Source organism: Chrysemys picta, chromosome 1 (assembly GCF_011386835.1).
Source record: "Chrysemys picta bellii isolate R12L10 chromosome 1, ASM1138683v2, whole genome shotgun sequence".
NCBI classification, from domain to species: Eukaryota; Metazoa; Chordata; order Testudines; family Emydidae; genus Chrysemys; species Chrysemys picta.
Genome location: NC_088791.1, coordinates 190,910,484 through 190,934,692, shown reverse-complemented (window position 1 = coordinate 190,934,692; position 24,209 = coordinate 190,910,484). Strand labels below are relative to the sequence as shown.

Sequence of the window (24,209 nt, the reverse complement as noted above, 5' to 3'; positions counted from 1 at the left end):
AGCAGCAGTTCTGGGGGCGGCCCCAGGTAGTCCCAGAGGCTGCCCCGGGGCCAGCTGCACTGGCCGCTGCTTGGGCGGCCCCAAGCAGCTGGTTCCAGGGACCGCTGGAACAGCGGCTGGTGTGGCTGGCTCCGAGGAGTGCTTTGGTGACCACCCGAGCAGCAGCAGTCCCAGGGGCGCCTGGAGGGTGTTTGGAGAGTGGCAGCTGGGGGGCAGTCAACCCCCAGCACTGGAGCAGCCCCTCCCCTCTCCCCCCAGCCAGGTCCCCCCCTGAAAATCAAGGCCTCAGAAGTAGAGATTTAGCCAGGGGTATTTTTGAGAAAAGTCATGGACAGGTCACGGCCGTGAATTTTTATTTATTGCCCGTGACCTGACCATGACTTTCACCAAAAATACCCCTGTCTAAATCTTAGCCTTAATCATGAGGATAACTTTAACATAGACCACATTACCAGAACTGGAAAAAAACACTATCTTGTTGAAAGCAATAAGTTAAAACACATGAGGTGAATGTTTGGAAAATGTTTTATGAAGTAACTGAATTTGAAAGTGATGAGTCACATTTGATCATATACATTGTTTAAAGTGAACGGAATTTTAGTTTGGAGCCCCAGAAGCACTTCTCCCCATCCCAGACAGGAGCAGACTGCCACTGTGCTTATTTTTAAATTCTGTCAAGAACCAGAACTGAACCTTATTTTCATAGGAATAAAGGGTCAATCTGGAAAATGAAGAAGAGAGGCACTGAAAGGGCATTCTATAATGCTAATTTACCATATCTCCACCCATAAAGCTCTGCTCTTCATAACAGTCATATAAAAGAAGTCCTTTCTTCCTAATTTAGGCACTGATTAGATTCTAAATGAACACAAATGACCACATGGAATTTGAAGCAAAAAAATCATAGAAACAAAACACATTAAACTACTTTTTCCATATTTAAATTATTTCTATTAATTATCAATCCAAATAATATTCCGATACACACTGTAGGATTTTTAACAGCAAGATTTTCACGTATACAATAAAGTCGTGTAAAGAATTTCCGGATGCTTCATTTCCCAAACAGCCATACTCCACATCCCGGGTCTTGTCTTCACTAGCAGTCACAACTTGCTTGAGCAGGTGAGGGAACCATGGCTTTGTTCTTAGTGTCTACTAGTTGTGGGTAAACCCTATCTTTGACACATCTTGCCCATGTGTACTCTGACTACACAGGAAGGTTTGGTTCATGTGCATCAAAACCTGACAAGTTCAGTTGAATGACTTTAGGAAGGGCTCTCCAGGTAGCCAAACATATTATATTTTAGTGTCTGATACAAGCTTTAGGATTTCATTTCATCGTAAAGGATGTGATGCCTACAGAAAGAATGTCTCCAAACAGCAGTCCTAGAAGAAATTAATGCCATTGTTGTGCAAGCATCAGAAGGCTCAGGGGAGAAGTGATCCAACCTGTCTGTCCCTGCAAGTACTCCTTCCATGATGGTTCCCTAACTGGGAGTGAATTATGTCCTGGTTTCTCTTCAGCTCATATAAATCTCATTTTTTACTGGAACAACTTTTTTGTAAAAAAAAAAAAAAAGGGGGGGGGCGCACACTTAAAATGGACTCCTGAAAACATACTATTTCCGTCAGATATAGAGCACCATACACAGAGCAATTTTTCACATATGTAAAAGTTTAAGTGTCATTTTCTGAGTGCTAACTTGCTGTGTGTTAAGGGACAGACTTTATATAAACGTACTGATGGACCAAGACCAATAGTCATTCATGGTGCAATAATCCACTAAATTAAATCTTTTCCTGTACCATATCCTACCATAAAGTGCTACGGTCCACTAAGATTTGTTAGAACCTAGACAAACCTAATAACCAACAACAATGTTCATAGTAATAGTGCAGTCATTTCTGCAAAGATGTTCAAATGCAGCCATTTAACTCCAATCATGTTGTTGTCCTTTTCTGGCTCTTTTAGTGTTCATTTCCAGTTCACATTCAAATCTGTTTTTAAAAAGTCTCTCCTGGAGAAGGCACTTTATATGGTGAAGTGCAGTAGAAACCATTAAAAAAACCTCACTCAAGGTTACACAATGTTCTCAGGAAGTCAAGACTCCCACAACTTGGTTTGTCAACAGTGACACTATCATCTTTCTAGAGCATCAAGGCAATACCACTGGTACAGGTGCTTCTACCACAATGTAATTAAGTTTTTTCACTTTCAATGGATCTGCTGTCTGACTGAACATTTGTGTTCAGAAGGGCTTGACTTCCTTCTGCATTGGAAACAACTGACAAGGAGTCCCCAGGATCTTCCTCAGCACAATTATTCTGCAATTCTTCTAAAACAGGCATTTCAGGATCCTTTAAATACTAAAAAAAAGCAAAAAACAGTAATTAGTTATAATTCACTCTGCAGAACAAATGCTATAACAGACCAACCTCATGCTATATGGTTTAGGAACATGTGTAATTATCTGAGGAGCTGATATGCCACCCATAAATTAAGAAGAAGTGGGCTGTAGTCCACGAAAGCTTATGCTCTAATAAATTTGTTAGTCTCTAAGGTGCCACAAGTACTCCTGTTCTTTTTGCGGATACAGACTAACACGGCTGCTACTCCGAAACCATAAATTAAGGTTACCCAACACTTCTCCATTATAAAACCCTATTTTCCATTGTTTATAATTTTGCTGTACTTTAATTGTGTCAGCTTCAGGCTGATTATTTGGGGGGGGCAGGGGAGAGGAAGGGGGAGGGGAGTTTAAAAAAAAATTCAGCCATTTCCAAGAAGGAGATTACAGAAAAATATGTTTTGCATGTGTTAAAAATGTTCTTGCAACTGTTCTGTTGAGATGCTCTAGCCCAGAGGTGGGCAAACTACGGCCCACAGGACTGTCCTGTCTGCCCTTGAGCTCCCAGCCGGGGAGGCTAGCCTCTGGCCCCTCCGCGGCAGCCACGCCACCATGTGGGCAGCGCTCTGGGCAGCGGGGTTGTGCGCTCCTGCCAAGCAGCACGGCAGCGTGTCTGGCTCCGGCCGGGTGGCACGGCTGTCAGACATGCTGCTCTGAGCAGCATGGTAAGGGGGCTGGGGGTTGGATAAGGGGCAGGGGGTCCCAAGGGAAAGTCAGGGGACAGGGAGTGGTTGGATGGGACAGAGGTTCTGGGGGGTGGGGAACATGTGTGTGTGGGGGGGTTGGATAACCGTGGGAATCTCAGGGGGGCGGGGGTGTGGATAGGGGTCAGGGGACTGGGACCAGGGGGGTTGGATGGGGTTGGGGTTCCGGGGGCGGTTAGAGGTCAGGGGTGTGGATAGGGGGCAGGGCAGTCAGGGGACTGGGAGCAGCGGGGGTTGGATAGGGGGTGAGGTCCTGGGGGGCGGTTGGGGGTCCTGGGAGGGGGTGGTTAGGGGACAAGGAGTGAGGGGGGGTTGGATGGGTCGGGGGTTCTGAGAAGGCAGTAAGGGGGCAGGAAGTGGGAGAAGTCAGATAGGGGGCGAGGACCAGGCTCTTTGGGGAGGCACAGCCTTCACTACCCAGCCCTCCATACAGTTTTGCAACCCCAATGTGGCCCTCGGGCCAAAAAGTTTGCCCACAAAAAGTTTGTGAGGCTGCACCCAACCCTGACATAGCACAAGGACCAGGCCTGCCCCCAAAACACCCCAGGGCCCTGCCCCTCCGTGCCAGGCACAGCGGGGTGGGCAGGCAGGCAGGCTCAGTAAGGCAGGATCCAAGTGTGGAGGGGCTTAGTGCGGGGGGATCCAAGTGTGGGTTGGGAGGGTTCTGTGTGGGGCAATCTGGGTGCAGGTGGCTCAGTGGGGGCTCCAGGAGTGGGGGGTTCTGGATGCACAGGGGCTTGTTGGGGGGTTCCAGGTGCAATGGTAATAGGACTCTGCAGGGGGGTCCCGGTGAAGGTGGTTAGAGCTCAGTGGTGCAGTCTAGATGCTGGGGGAGTGGGGATCAGTGGGGTGGGGATCCGAGTAACTCGTCATGGTGGTCCAGGTGCAGGGGGAGTGGGGCTCTGGGTGTGCGGGGGGGCTGAGGCTCGGTGGGAGGATCTGTGTCTCGATGCACGGGGGTCGGGCAGATGGGGGAGCAGTTCCCCATACAGTGTTCCCTCCCCCTAGAGCTGAGGAGCAATGGGTGCAGGAAGTGGGGGGGAAGGGTGGTGTGTGGAAGAGTTTGCAGAGCTTCCTGGAGCCTGGGGAGAAATCTGGAGGTAGGTCTGACCTGACTTTGGGTGCCGGCTGTGCAGGGGAAGAGGAAGTCCCATCCTCCCCAACTCTGCTGGGACTAGCAGCTGAGCCTGGTGCAGGGTAGGAGCCACCAGCTGGGTCTTCCCCAGTCTCTCCCTCTGGGGAGGGTCACTTGAAAGCCACAAAAGCAATCCTTTGCTTCCCTGTCAGAAAGTCATTTTTCTGCAGGGAAGCAAAGAAATCTGTGGGAGACATGAATTCTGTGCATGCGCAGTGGCACAGAATTCCCCCAGGTGTAACAGTTATACCAACATAAGTTGGTAATGGAGACCAAGCCTCTGTGTTCCAGTTCTGGATGCCTGAAATGAGCCACTTGGCACCAGATGTGCAGAAGCGCTAAGCATTCACACCAGCAATTGAGAGCACAGCTCCCATTGACTTCCAACACATAACATGCTATAAAAATATCAAGTTCTCTGAAAAATCAGGCCCCCAGATGTCTTCAGTTAGGCACCCAAAATTAGTGGATACTTGGTAATTTTGGCCTCACTCTCTCTGTACCTCAGCTCTCCAGCCATAAAATGGGAATATTACCCAACCATCTCAGGCGTGTTGTGAAGATAAATTCATTGACATTTGTGAAGCACTAAAGATGGTATGGGGAAAGCAGAGTTTGAAGGGTGTGCAGTAAATGAAGTGCGTGGGGCCACACACAGAATGAGGGGGATAAAAAGAAATATTGAATAACCCACTCATTGAATGAGACAGAGATTCTGTGGAAAAAGTCATGTTTGATCATACATACATGGGAGTTTAATTAAAGTTGCAGCAGCAACCTTATTTTGGGTAGTTCCCAAATTCTAAGTGCTTGACTTTGCAATATTAATAATGTTTCTTGCAATGTAGATTTTTTTTTTATGCAAACAAATCCCCACAAACTAATGAGCAAACCCTGCAGTCCTTAGTCACTGACTTTCCACTGAAGTCACTAAGAATTTTGCCTGAATTAGGACTGCAGAATTTGGCCTTCAAGTATTTTCGTGTTAGAATCATTCCTACTTTTGATGACAGGAATAACTCTGAGAAGTTAATCTGATATACGATTAATCATTTTTAAATGACCACAAATGTCCCAATGTACTTTTCTGTTAAATTTACTGGGATTCTGCTGGTTACTGGAAGACAGCAGAAAAAACCTGAAGCATCTTTCATTTCATACTGAACTGGGGAATTTCCATTCTATTTCTTATCATCTGTTGATATCAGCTGAGAAAACTTGGCAAGGCAAAATGAAAGTAAATTTAGTAGGGATTTTCCAGCCTCTAACTACTTCGTAATTTTAGCCACATATGCATCAGGAGCATTCTGTAGTTTCTTACCACTTTATCTACCCAGAGTAGGAATTTCTCCATGCTAAAATATCACTTTAATATAGAAGCATCCGAACTTACTTTCACTCTACCTACATAGTTAACATACATTTCACAACTGTACTGTGTTTACAGTATCTATATGGAGCAATTTTTAGTGCAATAATTTGGAGAGGGTGATCTTAAAAGTTGGCTGTATTTAGAGGTCACATTACAAAAACCAAAGCTACTATCAATAGTCCTTTCAAAAATGTGTCCATCACACAGAACTTGAGGCTGCATAATCACACGTACACAGTAATCAGACTCTGTACTTGTGAGCATAGGTGCACACCTGTGACTCACTTGATAGAAACACAGTACTAGTGCAATGTTGAAATAAATGCAAAGAGCTTTAAAAAAAAAAACAAAAAACCCAACCCTAAATCAAAGGTCAAACAGGTATTTAAACTAACAGTACAGCAAACTAAGGTGTTTTTTTCCTAACCTGATTAGCTCAGACTTGACTGTTAAGTCATTTTCCCACAAAACACAGTGTTCTAATTGGTTTAAAAGGTTTCCATTATGACAACCAGTTTCATCAATACACAGCATTAAATGTTTTAAAAGCCTATTTCCCATCTTAGAGACACTTGTCATGAAACAACTTTCAAACATGACCTACTCCAACTATCTTTTAAAAGCAAAACACACCACAAATTAACCATTTGATAGCCTGTCACCTACAAATAGAGCTCTGACATTACCAACAAAATTTAAGTGTTACAGCTCTAAGTTGGAAACTTTTAGTTGCTGAATTAGTCAAAGTATCCAGTGATACATTCTTCATCAATATAATGCAAGTCAATAGAGTACATTACATGTTGATTAATCACAGCATTCTATTAGCTAGAGTTATCTAATTTCACAGGTAAGTGTTCAAGTTGGCTGACATCTCAAATGTTAAGACTGGGTGGTCAAGTACAGGAACTGGGCTGTAATATACCTACTATATTTTATACACAGTATAAAGCACTACAGAACTGCCATCAGGCTGCGTGCCTGCCACCAGAAATTCACTTCTGGATGTGGAGCAAACAAAAGTTTCATGCACTTTACATCAGTGGTATAGCTAGGACAGGAAAACTGGCTGGGTCCTAGCTTTTGGGCACGTAGGCAGGCAATGCTCAGGCAGGAGGTGGGGGAGCAGGAAGGATGGGGGCCCTGCAGAGGGGGAGCAGGAGGAATGGGGGGCCCACCTCCCCCACATCACCCCTTACCACTTAGCAGGCACCTGGGGCACACAGGCTGCAGGGCACACCCATGGGGCTCGAGCTCCATCCACCCCTCCCAACCTGGGTTGGTGTCTGTCAGACGGGCTGCATCCCCTACCTGCTGGCGACGCACACTGCTGCCCGGGTCTTGGCCCCAGCACTAGCCCCCCCCCCCCACACACACACACAAGGCACCCTCACTCCCCTCCCCCCCCCCCCCGCAGGGCTAGCTCTGGGACTGTAGACCAGGGCGGCAGTGCATGGCACCGGCAGGAGAGGGATGCAGTCGGACACCGAGCTGGGATCGGGAGTCCCAACCTGTGGATTCGGGGGGCTCCGTGGATGGGCCTGGAAGCTAAGTGGGTTGGCTGCGGCCCACTCAGGCCCATCCATGGCTACACCTCTGCTTTACACTGATTAATTAATTAGATCTGAGAAAGGTCTTTTTTCCCTTAGAAATCTGATCCTGTGTCTTTGAATACATTTCAGTGCAAACAGAGGACGCTCAGCACCTCAGACAGCTGAATACAAAAATTTTTATTGTTGAGGAGTTATTGCAGGGCTAGTAAGAAAGCCTAGAAGCCAAAAACTTTCATAATGTTACAAGCTACAACATGGCATAGCATTTTAGTTGGCTTCTATATTAACATAGTTTTAATTATAGATACAGGTGACAGGGCAGGGACAAGGAACAATTTAAAGTTATTTTATCATGACACTCTTATCTCTGGCATTAATCGGATTCAAATTATTTTTTTATAGGTAGATTTTAAAGACAGAGCAAATAAGTACATTTTAATGAATTCAAGAAATAATCAGTTTTTGATTTTTTTTGCTACACCTGAGGAGTGGGACAATATCAAATCTGTTTCCTGTAACTCAGATGTTGAAAGCCTGGAATTTGCTCTAAAGGAGGAACTGTGACACTTTCTGAAACGCTAAAAAAATACATATGAAAACAGAAGCCACTGCCATATATTAACTATGGTAACTTGTTCTAATGACAATCTTTTCACATATCCATAGCTGTAAGACAGGTGTGGGCAAACTTTTTGGCCCGAGGGCCACATTTGGGTATGGAAATTGTATGGTGGGCCATGAATGCTCAAAAAATTGGGGGTTGGGATGCGGCACGGGATTAGGGCTCCAGCAGGGGGTGCGGGCTGGGACCGAGGGGTTTGAAGGATGCAAGGGGGATCAGGGCTGGGGCAGGTTCCGGGTGGCACTTACCTCAAGTAGCTCCCAGAAGTAGCAGCATGTCCCCCATCCAGCTCCTATGCGGCGGCACAGCCAGACACCTCTGTGCGCTGCCCCATCTGTAGGCACCACCCCTGCAGCTCCCATTGGCCGCAGTTCCCGGCCAATGGGAGCTGCGGGGGCAGCGCTTGGGGTGGAGGCAGCCTGCAGAGCCCCCTGGCTGCCCCTATGCGTAGGAGCCAGACGAGGGACATGTTGCTGCTTCCAGGAGCCGCGCGTAACGGGGCAAGCCCCCGACCCCGCTCCCTGGCTAGAGCAGGGCAAGCCCTGGACCCTGCTCCCTGGCGGGAGCTCGAGGGCCAGATTAAAAGGTCTGGAAGGCTGGATGCGGCTCCTGGGCTGTAGTTTGCCCACCCCTGCTGTAAGAAGAAGAAAACCACTAGGCCAGCTAAGCCCTCTTGGAAAACAAATAATACAAGCAGAATCATTTCTAAATATGTATCATTATCAGTGTTATTTGCCTGAAAACAGGTTCACTGTTGCTGAAGCATTCGCCTGATTTCTGCTGCTTACTATCCAGTTGAAATCCTAATGACCTCCACGCCAACTGAGGGTTATAAATTCTGATGGAGAGTAAGCATTAGAAAACAGATTAACTCTTACCGTCCTTTCCATAATATACTGTGTATTTTTAAAAAGTGAACATATTTAGGTACTTATGTGCCCATCCGCCCATCATAATAATATCTAATTGCATAAAATTATTAAACTTATCCTCACAAAACCCTTTTGAGGTGGGAAATCATCATCTTCATTTTACAGATAGGAACTGAGGCAGACACAGATTAAGTGACTTGCTCAAGGTCACGCAGAAAATCTATAGCAGACTTGGAAACTGAACCCAGATCCTGAAGTCCTGATCCAGTTCCTTAATCACAAAAGCACCCTAGCTCAAAGGATTGTGTTTGATAGTAGAAATGTTTCTACGCTGCCCCCACCCCAAGCGCCGCCCATGATGTGGAAGATGTCTCAAGCCATAACTTTTAATTAATGATCAATGGAAAAACATTTCCTGTTTAAAACATAAAAAGAGGAAGATGAACAGGGCCGAAATGTTCTTCAGTACAGAGACGCATGACCTGCCAGAAAAAAAGTTACATGCATCTTTCGTCATTCATCTGTGAATTGCAAGAAACCATTAAAAAAAAAAAAACAAGACCAAACCCCCACACCCAATACCTTCCATCTCCCCAGGCCCTCAGAGATTCTGATATTTGGTCTCCACAATGGCACGTGCTCACCTGTAATTCAGTAACTGATCCTTAAAAAGTCTACTTAACCCCCAAAGAAACTATTAATACAGTACCACCTGCAATTTGGTCTCAGTTCTGTAGTGAAGAATTGGTCTGCGTCAACCCTGATTAATCAATATTAATTTTTTGTTTTAAAATAAAAATGAGTCTTTTTTCATATTACGACAGTTTCACACAAAGGAACACCACAATATCTGTACTTAAGTACAGAGTGAGCAAGGGATTCCAGCTAAGTAAAATGGCATAAATTGGAGTAACATTACAGCCACACTACCTATAAAAAACAACAAGCTATACTCATTAATGGAATTTGGATGTAAACTCAGAAAGGCAAGAGAGTTTAATATTTTGTAGCTTCTACGTGATCTCAACTAACCTAACCAGTTCATTCCAGTTACACCACCACCTCTTTTGCTAAACAGAAAGATAAAAAATACATACCTCTTCAATATGCAGTGGAATTTTAAAAGGCGGTTGAAACCAATATTTAATGACTTGATGAAATTTCTGAATAAAAAGGAAACAGACAATTGCTAAGATCACCACAGTAACTGTGGCTGCAACAAATATTATTACTACAAATCCAGCTCTGGTTGCATCTGAAAAGAGAAAAAAAAAAAAAAGTAGCATCACTATGTAATACATATATATCAAAAGCTTTTTCTTTTTACTCCACTAGTGTCAAGTTTATCAACATGTCTTGATAACTTTAATGTGAAAACTAATCAATTGTCTTGAATAAGAATTTAAATTGCATCATAATAAGCAGGAGGCTTTTACAGACTTCCTTTGTTTAAAAACAATGATACAGAAGCCTCACCTATTGTGCATTGCATTATAACTGCATAACTTATGTCATACGTAGCTTCTGCCAGAGTTGGTAAAAGTGTATTTAAGGCACATGTAACTTTTCCTAGAATCAAGGCTTAGACATGACAGTGACGGACACTATCAAAAAACAAGACAAAATGATACTCTCCAGCTTTAACACGGGAGTAAAAGATCTATGGGAAACACAAACTTTATCCAAAATTGTTGGGAAAAGGAGGAGAAATACATCAATAGCAAGTACATAATGCGTGAGGTGTTTACAATGCTCATAACTGCTGCGGTGAGCTGAACAGGCTCCATGCTTGCCGTGCTATGGCGTCTGCTCGGGCAATCCAGGGAAAAGGGTGCAAAATGATCGTCTGCCATTGCTTTCACAGAGGGAGGGTTGACTGACAACATTTACCCATAACCACCCGCAACAAATTTTTGGCCCCATCAGGCATTGGGAGCTCAACCCAGAATTCCAATGGGCAGCGGGGACTGCGGGAAAGCTACCACAGTGCATCGCTCAGAATGTCGACGCTTGCCACGGTACTATGGACGCACACCACCGAATTAATGTGCTTAGTGTGGATGCATGCACTCGACTTTATACAATCTGTTCTCAAAAATCAACTTCTGTAAAATCGGAGTAATTTCATAGTGTAGACATACACATACTTCTCAAAATTTTGTTTAAAATGAACACTGCAATCTTAAACCAAACAACGTAGAAATTCACAGGCTAAGATCCAAATCCCATTAAGCAGAAGAAATATTAATATTAGTGTATTTGCCCTGGATAATTTGCATTGTTCTATTAAACAATGATTCAGTGTGAGGTACCAGAATGGCAGACCCAGAGGCTTAACTCTTATTTAAATTGATCCACCTTGCCCTCCTAATGCACTCTCACACTGAAGCATGTACTTAACATATGAGAAGTTCCAGTGGTGTGCACATGTGCTTAAGATTAAGGACATACTGTAACTCCTCGCTTAATGTTGTAGTGATGTTCCTGAAAAATGCTACTTTAAGCGAAATGATGTTAAGCAAATCCAATTTCCCTGTAAGAATTAATGTAAATGGGGGGGTTAGGTTCCAGGGAAATTTTTTTTGCCAGACAAAATATATATATACACACACATACATACATATATTATATATATATACACACACACACACATACACACACACACACTAAGTTTTAAACAAACAATTTAATACTGTACACAGCAATGATGATTGTGAAGCTTGGTTGAGATGGTGAAGTCAGTGGGTGGAAGAGGGTGGGATATTTCCCAGAGAATGCCTTATTGCTAAATGCTGAACTAGCATTCAGCTGATCCCTGTTGTTAATGTAGCCACACACTCTACAAGGCAGCACAAATGGAGGGAGGGGAGACAGCATGGCAGAGAGAGACAGACATACCATGCATGTGTGAGAGACACCCTGTGTGTGTGTGTGAGAGAGAGAGATGCACATTGCACCTTTAAGCACGCTGACCCCACTCCAAGTAAACTGCCTTTTTAAGTAGATCAGCAAGTTGAGACAGCAGCTGCTGCCAGCAAGCTTCCTCTGTCCTGAGCCCTGTCATGTCCCCCCTGCCTTAAGGAGAGGGGGTACAGTAGCAGGGAGAGGGGGACACCCTGACATTAGCACCCCTCTTCCGCAACCCCCCCCCAGCAAGCAGGAGGCTCCAGGAGCAGCTCCTGCCCTCTGCCTTGGAGCAGCACATGGCAGTGGGGAAGGGACAGCTGAACTGTTGGCAACTGATAGCCTGCTGGGCGGCTGCCACACAGGGAACTTAGGGGAGCTGATAGGGGGCTGCTGGTCCACCCTGGTTCCAAGCCACCACCAGCTAGCTCCAATGGGCTGCTCTTTCTGCAAGCAGTGGAGAAAGCAGGCAGCTGCCAAACAATGTTCTAAGGGAGCATTGGGCAACTTTAAACAAGCACGTTCTCTAATTGATCAGCAACGAAAACAACAAAACAACGTTAATTGGGAGGATGTTAAGTGAGGAGTTACTGTATTTTAAGAGCTTTGCTAGGTTAGAGACAGAGTGCTCAGCATTTTGCAGGATCACGCCCTAAAGCAGCACCTTGTTTGACACATTTGTGTAAGGAGAGGAGAGAAAAAGGAGTACGTGAGCATGGAGCCTATACTGCCTTCTCATGCCTAGAGGTAATTCCTCCAGGTTAGAGTATGAGACGTAACATGAGGGCCTAAGTCTACACAGGCCTTACAACAGAGTTTAAAACCAGGCTTAAGCTCAGATATAGACAGACCGGATTCTAACATTTTGGTCCCATCTATACTGTTGGCCAAACTTTACCAGTTTCTGAATTGTCCTTGCCCTCCCCAACCTTGTCTCACCCCTCCCTTCCGATCTCTCTCCTGCCCCGGTTCTCCACACAATGGCAGAGCAGGTGATCAGGTGAATGGGATAGGGCAGAGAGGGACATGGTGAATTTGGGAGAGTAACATCATTTTCCCTCAAACAAATTTGACCCCAGGTGAGAAAAGGAATTACCAGTAAGTAATTTTCCCTTAGAATACCAATATATATTTGTATTTGTACCTTAATAGCGCCGTCAAAAAAAAAAAAATCTATCTAGGAGGGGTGAGGAAAGGGAGGCAGATGCTCTGTTTTACTTTCTCTTATTTATTGAGCTGCTGAAAAACTCATTATGTGAAAATGAATGAGAATATGCCCTTGAACTACTAAAAACACTGCCCTTTAGAACTGAAGACAGGTACTGGTTGTGTGATGCAGTAAATTCAAACAGCCAGCCATTTGAGACTCAAGTTTTATACCAGTTTCATTACACAAGGGATAAAACAGGTGTTCATGAAATAAGATTTATACCACTAGCTGCAGTTTTGTGACAATATGTTTTGCTGAATGGTCCAATGTTGTCATTTAATAAGTGGAGTTTTGCTTGTATTTGAAAACAATACACTGTCAGTTGCTTTAGATTCAGAAGTCCGATTCGGGTATTCTTGGTCCATTCTGTTTCCTGTTTAAAAAAAAAAAAAAAAAAAAGTTAAGTTCTTTGTTAGTGCAAGTAATATTACAAAAAACAGATTTCTATTAAGAGTTTTCTTCAATACAGTCAACTTGAAATCACGAGTTTCCATTCAAAAGCTTCACAACATTATTTTGCATAACTAACATTTATACAGTATGCAAAAAAAGTAGTGTAACAGTATGAGCTTCTTATTGCAGTGCATTTTAAATGCAAATTTTATTAAATAGAGGTGTTCTGCTTCAATGAAACAAAATCTGGCTATTTACGCTCCCCATTTACCACGGACATGATTATTTATTTTGTGAATGCATGTAGGTTAATGTAAAATTTCACTGTACACGAAACACCTTTAGAACCTCTGAAAGTCTGCAGTATTTTTGTGTCAATTCCTGCAGTTAAAGGTGATTTGGCAGAAGGAGGAGGAGTTGGAGAAACAACAAAACAAAAATATCGTCAAAAACAAATCTGCTGCTTTAAAATACCAGCTTCTAGGCTAGGATGCCCAGAACCATTATCTAGGGATTAAAGACAGATGCAAGTATGGTGTTCAAGTTTTGCATCAACCCTCCACTCTTGACACTAGAGCCACTGGCCCCAGACAGCAAGAACTGAATTAGACGAAGTTCTGTCCAGTGAAGATCATGACTTTCAATTTATCTCTTTGCCTACTCACAAGAATGGAGCTAGCAGGGAGAACTGTAGGGCAACGCTAAATGCATTTTTATGTCCACAGTCCTAACAAAGCTAGCAGTTTGCCTTTTTCAGTGCTGGGTAGCTCAGTTAAGAACTTGATTAATTCTTAATGTCAAAGCTAAAAGCTATGACACGAGGGTCTGGGTTCTGTCTCATCTGTATGTCAGCTAGAGGAAGAGGAGTATGTTAAAAGTGTGTCAGAAAACTCAATTTTTCTGGGAAAGGAAGGAGGTGCATTAACCTTGGCACTGTCTTTTTTTTTAAAAAATGCTCAGCGAAGTTTAACTGAAATGAAACAGGTAAGTAGTTGGAAAGCCAGAGGCAGAGCCGTCCCTAGAGGGGTGCAGGGCCCAGGGCAAATCAGCATGTCTGGGGCCACCTTAACATTTTTTATACAGATGTAATCTAGTTACAGTGAACTTCAAGGGCAGCTGCTGGCCGCAGGTTAAATATTGATAGCGCCCAGCTGTATAATTATAATATTGTTATAAAAAAGAACTACAATATAATTATAATGAAGTTCATATAATTAAAAACCAAACGTACCTCACTGATCACGATCGGCATCATGCCACTTACATTCTGAAATCCACCTTCCCTGACTTCCTCGCAGCAAAGTGCATATGGTCTAGCTACCCTCAGTGGATTTTTTTTTTTTAAATGTAATTATGCATTCGCAACACTGAGAGCTCATGTCTCGGGAACTGGGTGGCTCTTGGAGGGCCTATATATGCCCTGGTGCTGGGGGACCCCAGGACGCTCTAGCATGGAGGAGGGGCTCTAAGATCTGTTTTCTCTGAGGGCTGGGAGGGAAGATGGAAAAGCAGATGGATGGAGGAGCCCAGTCCTGGTTGGTGGTGGAGAGAGCAGAGTTGTGGGACCCCAGGTCCTGGTACTGCAGGGAGGGGAACCCCAAAGCTGGAGAGATGAAAGGCAAGGAGGACCCTGAGGCAGGGGCGTGATAAAGGCTGGCCCTGGCCTGGAGGTGGCACTGGAGGACCCCACACAGTGCTGGGAGAGGGGAGAAAGGGCAGTGGAAGGGGGGGGAAGTGTGGGGCACGGGTGGACACCTGTGCTTGGTGATAGACGATGGAGACTACTGGCTGGCACTCACCTGTGCTAGGGAACCCCCTGCGCTGGTGAGGATCCCGCTGGAAAAGGGAAGGGTCAGAGTCAGCCTGTCCAGGCACTAGTGGTGGGGGTGCTAGGACCCTGCGGCAGCAGGTGACACGGGGAGCCGGCGGAGCGGGCTGAGGCAGGGTCACTCGCTGCTGCCGCAGAGACTGAGCCCAGGGGGCAGCAGGAAAGAAAAAGAAACAAACGCCTCGGCCGGTGAGTGCGGGGCATGGGCCTGATCTCCGCTGCCAGCACCAGCCCCCCCCCCACATTCCCCTGAAGCACGTGGTCCGGGGCAGTTGCCCTGGTCTGCCCTGTGGATGGGATGGCTCTGGCCAGAGGCAGATAATTTCATAAATGAAAAAAAATGGGTCAATCTATGTCTGTAAAACAAAGATTCCTCATTTGTGGGCAGTTTATTCACCCCAAAGCCAACCTGTCTAGACTGTGAATTTGCCCTGCTTATAGCCACTGGTAGTCCAAACAAAAGTATAACTACACTAGTAACTTGGAGTACACCATATGTTTGCAAAACTTTTATAGGTAGAGCCCTACCAAATTCATGGCCATGAAAAAGCATCAAGGACCATGAAATATGGTCTCTGCCGTGAAATCTGGTTTTTTGTGTGCTTTTACCTTATACTATACAGATTTAACAGAAGACACCAGTGTTTCTCAAATTGGTGGTCCTAACCAAAAAAAGGAGTGGGGAGGGGGTCACAAGGTTATTTTAGGGGGTCGCGGTATTGCCACCCTTACTTCTGCACTGCTGCCTTCAGAGCTGGGTGGCTGGAGGGCAGCAGCTGCTGACTGAGGGCCCAGCTCTGCAGGCAGGAGTGCAGAAGTAAGGGTGGCAATATCATACCATGCCATCCTAACTTCTGCGCTGCTGCTGGCAGCAGCTCTGCCTTCAGAGCTGGGCTCCTATGCCGCGACCAACAGAGCGCAGAAGTAAGGGTAGCAGTACCACAAACCATCCCCCCCCCCCCCCCCCGTCTCCCTCCTCCCCACACACAATAACCTTGCGATCCCCCCACAACTCCTTTTTGGGTCAGGACCCTTATAATTACAACACCATGACATTTCAGATTTAAATAGCTGAAATCATGAAATTTACAATTTTTAAAATCCTATGGCCATGAAATTGACCAAAATGGACTGTGAATTTGGTAGGGCCCTGTCTATAGGCCATGATGTGAACTGGCACAGCTCACCTTATTTGATAATGTACAAATCAGGTCTTGTAGCAGTTTTGCACCTGTCTATATTAAAGCTTTGATTTGAACCAGCACAGCTACTCCAGTAACTGGACACAAGTGGCTGAAATTCCCAATGCAAACAAGACCTGAGAGAGAAAAATCTCAGAGGTCCTAGGTAAAATTTTCAGAAGTGACGAAGGTGTTTAGGAGCCCAAATCACTTTTGAAAATGGGAGATAAGAAGAATGCTTACATGTCGTTCATTTGTTGATTTCTCCCAGTAGCGCACAAGATATTGTAAATTATCTTCTTTTACATTGGGCGAGAAGTTAAGGAAAAGTGAATCAGGCGTTGAATCCACATTTACTATAACAGGAGGCCCTATAGTAGCTGAAAATGAACAAAAAAAATAGATGAACATTTGGAATTTGAAAAAATGAGCACATTTCCTACTAGTTTTGATCTGATACATAATAAGAAACTACTCAATACAACAGCCTGTTATCTGGAAGAGATATAAAGTGTTCAAATACATTTACTCCTTAATTATTTCAAATAGCTTCATAGCACTAAATATTGGCTGTGTCATGAATATAGAGGAAAGAGTTAAGCAGTTCAAATAACCTAGTTAGCATCTGACCAGAAGGACCAATGAGAAAAGAAGATCCTTTCAAATATGGGGGGGGGGGGGGGATTTGTTTGTTGTTCTCTTTTGTTGTTCCCTCTCTGGATGGGGGGAGAAGTCAACCAGGTACAACATCTCCTGAAAATATACCTGGAATAATCCATCTAAAACCACAGAGATTGGTTATGCGTTAGGTTATCTTTTGTTTTGGCTTGTGACTTTTCCTATGCTACAGTGGTAGTTTTATTCCTGTTTTTGTAACTGTGAAGCTGAGCCCAGAGGGGAATCATCTGTGTTTTAAATCTTTTTATTACCCTGTAAAGTACCTTCCATCCTGATTTTGCAGGTGTGATTCTTATTTTTTTTCTTTATAAATAAAGTTCTTCTTTTAAGAACCTGACTGATTTCAGTGTCCTGAAGACAAAGGGTCTGATCGGTGCTCACATTGCTAAGGCAATTGGTTAGTATATTATTCTCAAGCCTCCCCAGGAAGGGGGGTGAAGATGTTTGGGGGGTTTCAGTTTCAATTCACAGCCAGCTGCATCTGTGAAGTGCTCCTGTATTTCAATCATGGCACTACTGTTATATGCTGCAGTTGCTAAGAAGAGAAAAAGAAAGCAAAAGATTCTAGAGGAAGAAGGATGAGAAGACTGATGCAAGCAAGGAGAAGTTATATGCATGCAACATGGTGGAAAGAGAACCAAGGCCTTGTCTACTGCTAGAGATCTATCCTGTTTCTAGCCACAGGTGTAGCTGCATTGGTACCACCTCTGGTATAGGCAGGCAAAGCTGCTATTTGCACTACCGCTGGTTACCTTTATTTCAAGCAAGGCTAGGCCCCACCAGTGTGAATAGCAGCTATGCCTGCCTACATTAGGAGTTTGCACTGCTCCAGCTACATCAGTGACTAGTCTCCAATGGCTGGGATTGGAGCAAACTCTCAGTGTAGCCAAGGCTTAAAGAAAAGGAAAAGAAGTGGATCTTATTGTGACGTTGCATTCCATATGATTTTATGAAAATATTCTAATGAGTGTGAATATAATGTAACTGGAATATGCTTCATGCAAAAGGTCTCTTGTAAGGTATCATTACAAAGCTTATAATCTTTTGAGTGTGGTCATCCAGTTTGTATAAATGTATAATTCCTGTATCTGAAACTAGAAATATAAAATATAACTCTGAGGTCCTATGTACTTATGCAAAGTGTGGGCCATTAATGGTGGTTTAGAATCTTGATGGTTCCCATCAATTAGAACAATTGACTGTAGATGGTTCTGTTTACTTGCAAGCCTTCCTGTGAGTGAGGCCAGGAAGAATGACAGTTTGGGTCTCACAGGACATGTGACCATGTCACCTGGTACTGGAATCCATCTTAAACCGGGTGTTTTTCCATTTAGAAGTAGGGGTGGGAACCCAAAGAGACAAAAGATTCCTGCCTTGTGCCAAAGGTATATATGGGGTTGGAACAGAACAAAGGGGGCTGCAGTCATGAGAAATCTGCTAGCTACCACCTGAACTGGAACAAGGACTATACCCAGGAAAGGATTGGGCCCAGACTAGAAAGGAGTCTAGTCTGTGAAAGAAGCTTATTGGAATGTCTCTGAGGGTGAGGTTTCATCTGTAATCAGTTTCTTACTGTATTAGGCTTAGACTTGGGTATTTTTGTTTTATTTTGCTTGGTAACTTACTTTGTTCTGTCTGTTATTACTTGGAACCACTTAAATCCTACATTTTATATTTAATAAAATCACTTTTTACTTATTAATTAACCCAGAGCAAGTAATTAATACCTGGGGGAGCAAACAGCTGTGCATCTCTCTCTATCAGTGTTATAGAGGGCAAACAATTTATGAGTTTACCCTGTATAAACTTTATACAGAGTAAAATGGATCTATTTGGAGTTTGGATCCCATTGGAAACTGGGTGTCTCGGTGCTAGAGACAGGAGCACTTCTTAAGCTGTTTTCAGTTAAGTCTGCAGCTTGTGGGGGACATGGTTCAGAGCGGAGTCTGTGTTTGTAGCAGGCTAGCTTGTCTGGCTCAACAAGACAGAGTACTGAAGTCCCAAGCTGCCAGGCTCAGAGGTAGTCTCAGCACATCAGGTCGCAGTCCCAAGGGGGTCCCGGTGACCGAACCCGTCACACTTATGTTCATATGTTATATTTTAATTTTCCCATTGAACATTTTGTTGGTCACCAAAGTTTGGAAGTGAACTGCTAAAACGTACCTTCCAGTATAAATACAAGACTACCAAGCAATTAGTTTATCCCTAATTATTGTTATAGCATGGCATAAAGAAAAAAAGGTGAGTTGCCCTGGACTCTTAATTTGTATTACAGTGCCTAATACACTGGGGTTCTAAGCTCTACACACTGCCATTTTACAAATATATAAAAAACAAAATGTTAAAAGACCAGAAAAAAAAGTCAGAAAGCCTAGCATAACACAAGAGAAATCTGATCCTCTCCTGTAACCTCTGCTTATTATTTTAACTTATAATGGCAGGACATGTTGCAACATAATGAATATAAACGTCATCCATGCTATGGTAACAGACAAACAAAAATAATAAACTTTACCCTGCTTCATTCAAATGGTTCTGCTCTGCTCAAAATTATTTTGGGGAAAGTTGGCCCTCTTGTTAATACCTTGGATCATGAACTTTTTAGTTTCTTCTTGCATCATACCCTACTACAGTTGCAACTGCTGTCTCTCCTTTAATGTGTCCTCTCTTCTGTACATTTTGCTTGTAAGTTTCACTTGGCAGGTAACTCTCTCCCCTCGTACATTCTCTCTCTCATCGCTCAGAGTGTGAAACATGATCTGGGGTGTGATCTACATGGCTGATTTGAATGCCATAGGGAAAAATACACACAAGCTAGAAGGCTAACATCTAAGTTTACAGGAATTGATTTTAGGATTGGCCTCATGGAGGTGTCACATGAGAAGGCAGAGAAGGCTGCTGGCTTTCAAGGGGCCAATTGAAACTACCCAGAGCACTGGATACACAAGCAGGGAAGGGATAGGTGTGGAATCATGCAGTCCCCGCCCCTTCGCTTTGCGCTCCCTTTAAGCTAGCCAGATGCCCCCACCCACAAGATCCATTCCCCAGGTTGGGAAATAAGAGGGAATAATGAATGAACCTCTTCTGCTCTAAACATTATTTCAGACTTAACTTTTGAACAAAGAAAACCCACAACTGAATCTCCTCCTAGCCCAGAAACCAACCATAACAAGGGAACTCGTGGATACTTCTAAAAGTTAACATTAAATGTGTTCACACAGCCACCACATTAAGCTCTATTTTGTCAGTATGGTATACTCCCCGTTATCTGACTAGCACAGGGGACACTGATTTTGTTTGGATAATTAAAAGGGCAGGAGCCATGGCCAGGGGCTCGTCCTCCTCCTCACAGCCCTGGCTGGGGATGTCTGCTCTATTATCTGAACCTCTGCCTTGTCCCCCAGCATGAGATACAGGCTGCAGAGGTCAGGCATCTCATGCTGGGGGACAAGAAAGGGATTCGGATAACGTGGAAGTTCAGCTAATAGGGTTTTGGATAAAACGGGAGTATACTGTATTAGTACTCCCTGTATATCCCTGACCCCTTTATACTACAGAACTAGGGCATAATGTAGGTACTTTTGAAATTGTGTGTGTTTGGTGCTACAATGTGTTTAGGAGTCATCACAAAATTAGGTGCGCAGAAAAGCCCGAAATCTACAGGAAAATAAAAAAGTTAAGTTATTGCTCTCCTGGGCTCTGTTCAATCTAGGAAAATTAGTTGTCATCAACAGATTCCCCCATCAACTGGTGCTGAAAAGAGCTCAGGTGCTAAGTGTAGATGAGAAACTTGTTTTAATATCATTACAGAAAAGTTGACAGATACCAGTTTCTACTAGGTCTCTGCATCTATACCACTGGCATAGCAATGTAAACTGAAATAGACTTTAAAAACAGATTCCTAACACAGCAGGTCCCATCACCTCTCTTATGAGTCCTCTCATATATTATACAAAGTGAAGAAAACTAAGACACAATATAATAACAATTACCAGAAATATTTTCTGTAAGGGGGTGAAAGATTGAGATCATAAAAGACTTACTGTTTTGGTCTGCAAAAAATTTATTTGTTTCCACCCAGTCAGATTTCACTTGTCCTAGCTCAGCCCTAACACGTAAAGTAATTGTCCAAAAGCTTTTGATCTTTGGATGTGTGAAATTGCATTCAGTCTTTGTAATGTTTGTGCAGTTAATTTCTTCCCAACAGTCACAGGCCATTCTGCAATACAAAATGAAGAAAGAATAAGTCAGTGGAATCACCTCGCTGCTGCATCTAGCACAACTGATTGATATTTCAGAGAGAGTTTTCTTTCTTTACACCTAGCCAGTTTCTAAAGAATCAACATTTGATATAAAAGTACAACTTTCAATCAGTTTTACTCTATAACCATGCAACGCCTTCTCTCAAAGCATCTGAAACTCTTTTCAAAATGTAACCAATTAAAAATGTAATGAGATAGGCAGGGGACATTCTGTAAGCCCAGAGGCTGAATACCTTCAACTATTACAGGCCGGTAAGCCTGACTTCAGTACCGGGCAAACTGTCATGGGATCACTAATTGGTTAAAAGATGGGAAACAACTAACTGATTAAAAGATAGGAAACAAAGGGTAGGGATAAATGGTCAGTTTTCAGAATGGAGAGAGGTAAATAGTGGTGTCCCCCAGGGATTTGTACTGGGACTGGTCATATTCAACATATTCATACATGATCTGGAAAAAGGGGTAAACAGCGAGGTGGCAAAATTTGCAGATGATACAAAACTACTCAAGGTAGTTAAGTTCCAAGCAGACTGTTAAGAGCTACAAAAGTATCTCTCAAAACTAGGTGACTAGCCAACAAAATGGCAGATGAAATTCAATGTTGATAAATGCAAAGTAAGGCACATTGGCAAACATAATCCCAAATATAAAATGATGGGAGTCTAAATTAGCTGTTACCACTCAAGAAAGAGACCTTGGGAGTCATTGTGGATAGTTCTCTGAAAACATCCACTCAAATGTGCAGCAGCAGTCAAAAAAGCAAACAGAATGTTGGGAAACATTAAGAAAAGAATAGATAATAAGACAGAAAATATCATATTGCCTCTATATAAATCCTGGTACGCCCAGATCTTGAACACTCCGTGCAGATGTGGTCACCCCATATCAAAAAAGATATATTGGAATTGGAAAAGGGCAACAAAAATGATTAGGGGTATGGAACAGTTTCCGTATGAGGAGAGATTAATAACATTGACTTTTCAGCTTGGAAAAGAGACGACTAAAGGGGGATATGATAGAGGTCTATAAAATCATGACTGGTATGGAGAAAGTAAATAAGGAAGCGTTATTTACTCCTTCTCATAACACAAGAACTAGGGATCACCAAATGAAATTAATAGGCAGAAGATTTAAAACAAAGAAAAGGAAGTATTTTTTTCATAAAACGCACAGTCAACCCGTGGAACTCCTTGCCAGAGGATGTTGTGAAGGCCAAGACTATAACAGGGTTCAAAAAAAGAACTAGATAAATTCATGGAGGATAGGTCCATCAATTGCTATTAGCCAGGATGGACAGGGATGGTGTCCCTTTGCCTCTGTTTGCCAGAAACTGGGAATGGGCGACAGGGGATGGATCACTTGATGATTACCTGTTCTCTTCATTCCCTCTGGGACACCGGACATTGGTCACTGTCGAAAGACAGGATACTGGGCTAGATGGGAATGAACAGAACAGGTAATCATTGAGTGATCCATCCTGTCACCCATTCCTTGACCTATCCTCCATGAATTTATCTTTTTTAAACCCTGTTCTAGTCTTGGCCTTCACAACATCCTCCGACAAAGTTCCACAGGTTGACTGCGTTGTACGAATAAATACTTCCTTTTGTTTGTTTTAAACCTGCTGCCTATTAATTTCACTTGGTGACCCCCTAGTTCTTGTGTAAGTGAAGGGGTAAATAACACTTTCTTATTTACTTTCTCCACACCAGTCATGACTTTATAGACCTCTATCATATCCCCCCTTAGTCGTCTCTTTTCCAAGCTGAAAAGTCCCAGTCTTATTAATCTCTCCTCATATGGAAGCTGTTCCATACCCCTAATCATTTTTGTTGCCCCTTTCTATACCTTTTCCAATTCCAATATATATTTTTTTTAGATGGGGGTGACCACAGCTGCACACAGTATTCAAGATGTGAGCGTACCATGCATTTATATAGAGATAATATGATATTTTCTGTCTTATTATCTATACTGATGTTTAAAATAAGAATGTCCTGAGTATAAATAACCATGGGATTCAAGAAGAATATTAGCAAAGCTGGTTTGGAACAAGAGTGAAAAAAAACCTGGGAAAAACGAAGGATTTCATTCTTTTCCTTGTTTAGTGGAAATAATTCAGTCCAAGAATTTTGCTTTCCCTATTGTTTTCACATGTACCTGAAAACCTATTAAAAACCTCACTTTGTACATATAAGCTTATACTTCTCTATTAGAATGAAGCCAATTTAGTATACTGCAACTATTTACTTACGTACTATACTGGACCGTATATAACACTGAGCCATTGTCCACTTTAACAGGAGCCCATCTCAATAAATTCTGATAATCATATGAGTAAATTGTCACATTCTGTGGTGCTGGTAACTGGAGTGGAGATTCTAAAATAGAGAGAGAGAGAAAAACATCAAAACAGTAAATAAAACTTTCAACACACAGTAACTACAGATTTGAAATCACCTTTCCTCGTCTCCAAAATTCATGGACACGTATTTATATAGCTTTGCCACAAACTTGCCCCTTTTTCCCCAACTACTGTAGAACAAGAGACCTCCCCACCCTCTGTTTCCAAGTGTACTATGCACCAATGGCCTTACATCTCTATTACCCACTATTATTGTTTTTTGCACTATTGCCTAATACTAGATACAAGCTACAGTTTGCAATAAATCCAATATCCTGAAGGAAGGATTTGGGAGAGGAAACTATAGTGGAAAAAATTTCACCTATAATAAAAATAAAGTGATTTAACTGACGGCACCACTCTGATACACAGGTTACTCAACACTTCCAGTTATAGAACCCTGAACCAGTTGTTTATAACTTTGCCAAATTTTAATTGTTTGGGCTGAAATTTTCCATGCTGGGTGTCTGGCTCAAGCTGAATCTGTTGGAAAGTTTCAGGCAAAATGGTTCAGCCATTTTCAAAAACAAGTTAGGAAAAATTCATGCAGCCATTTTATTGAGAAGCTTGAGTACCTCCATGCTTTGGAGCAGAGGAACTTGAAATTTGACAGGTAATGTTCTTTTGCCATTCTCATGAAAAAAATGCCCAAATTTAGCTAAATTACTACCCTTTGAACC

The 24,209-nt window shown here is 43.1% G+C and overlaps 1 protein-coding gene across 2 annotated transcripts in view; it reads right to left on the bottom strand.

The window, feature by feature from the left end:
• Positions 1–507: 507 nt before the first annotated feature.
• Positions 508–24,209, bottom strand: part of IFNGR2 (interferon gamma receptor 2) — a 37,016-nt gene continuing 13,314 nt past the window's right edge. Inside the window, exons 2-8 of one of the 2 annotated variants that reach the window (XM_008165263.4) lie at positions 23,380–23,506; positions 22,496–22,558; positions 20,907–21,082; positions 16,429–16,565; positions 13,006–13,156; positions 9,767–9,924; positions 508–2,370 (exon numbers count right to left, since the gene is read on the bottom strand). In XM_008165263.4, the coding sequence (XP_008163485.2) occupies positions 2,203–2,370; positions 9,767–9,924; positions 13,006–13,156; positions 16,429–16,565; positions 20,907–21,082; positions 22,496–22,558; positions 23,380–23,506 (980 nt within the window). In that variant the 3' untranslated portion in view covers positions 508–2,202. The remainder of the gene's footprint in view (positions 2,371–9,766; positions 9,925–13,005; positions 13,157–16,428; positions 16,566–20,906; positions 21,083–22,495; positions 22,559–23,379; positions 23,507–24,209) is intronic. The other variant, XM_005283928.5, reaches the window with a different exon arrangement.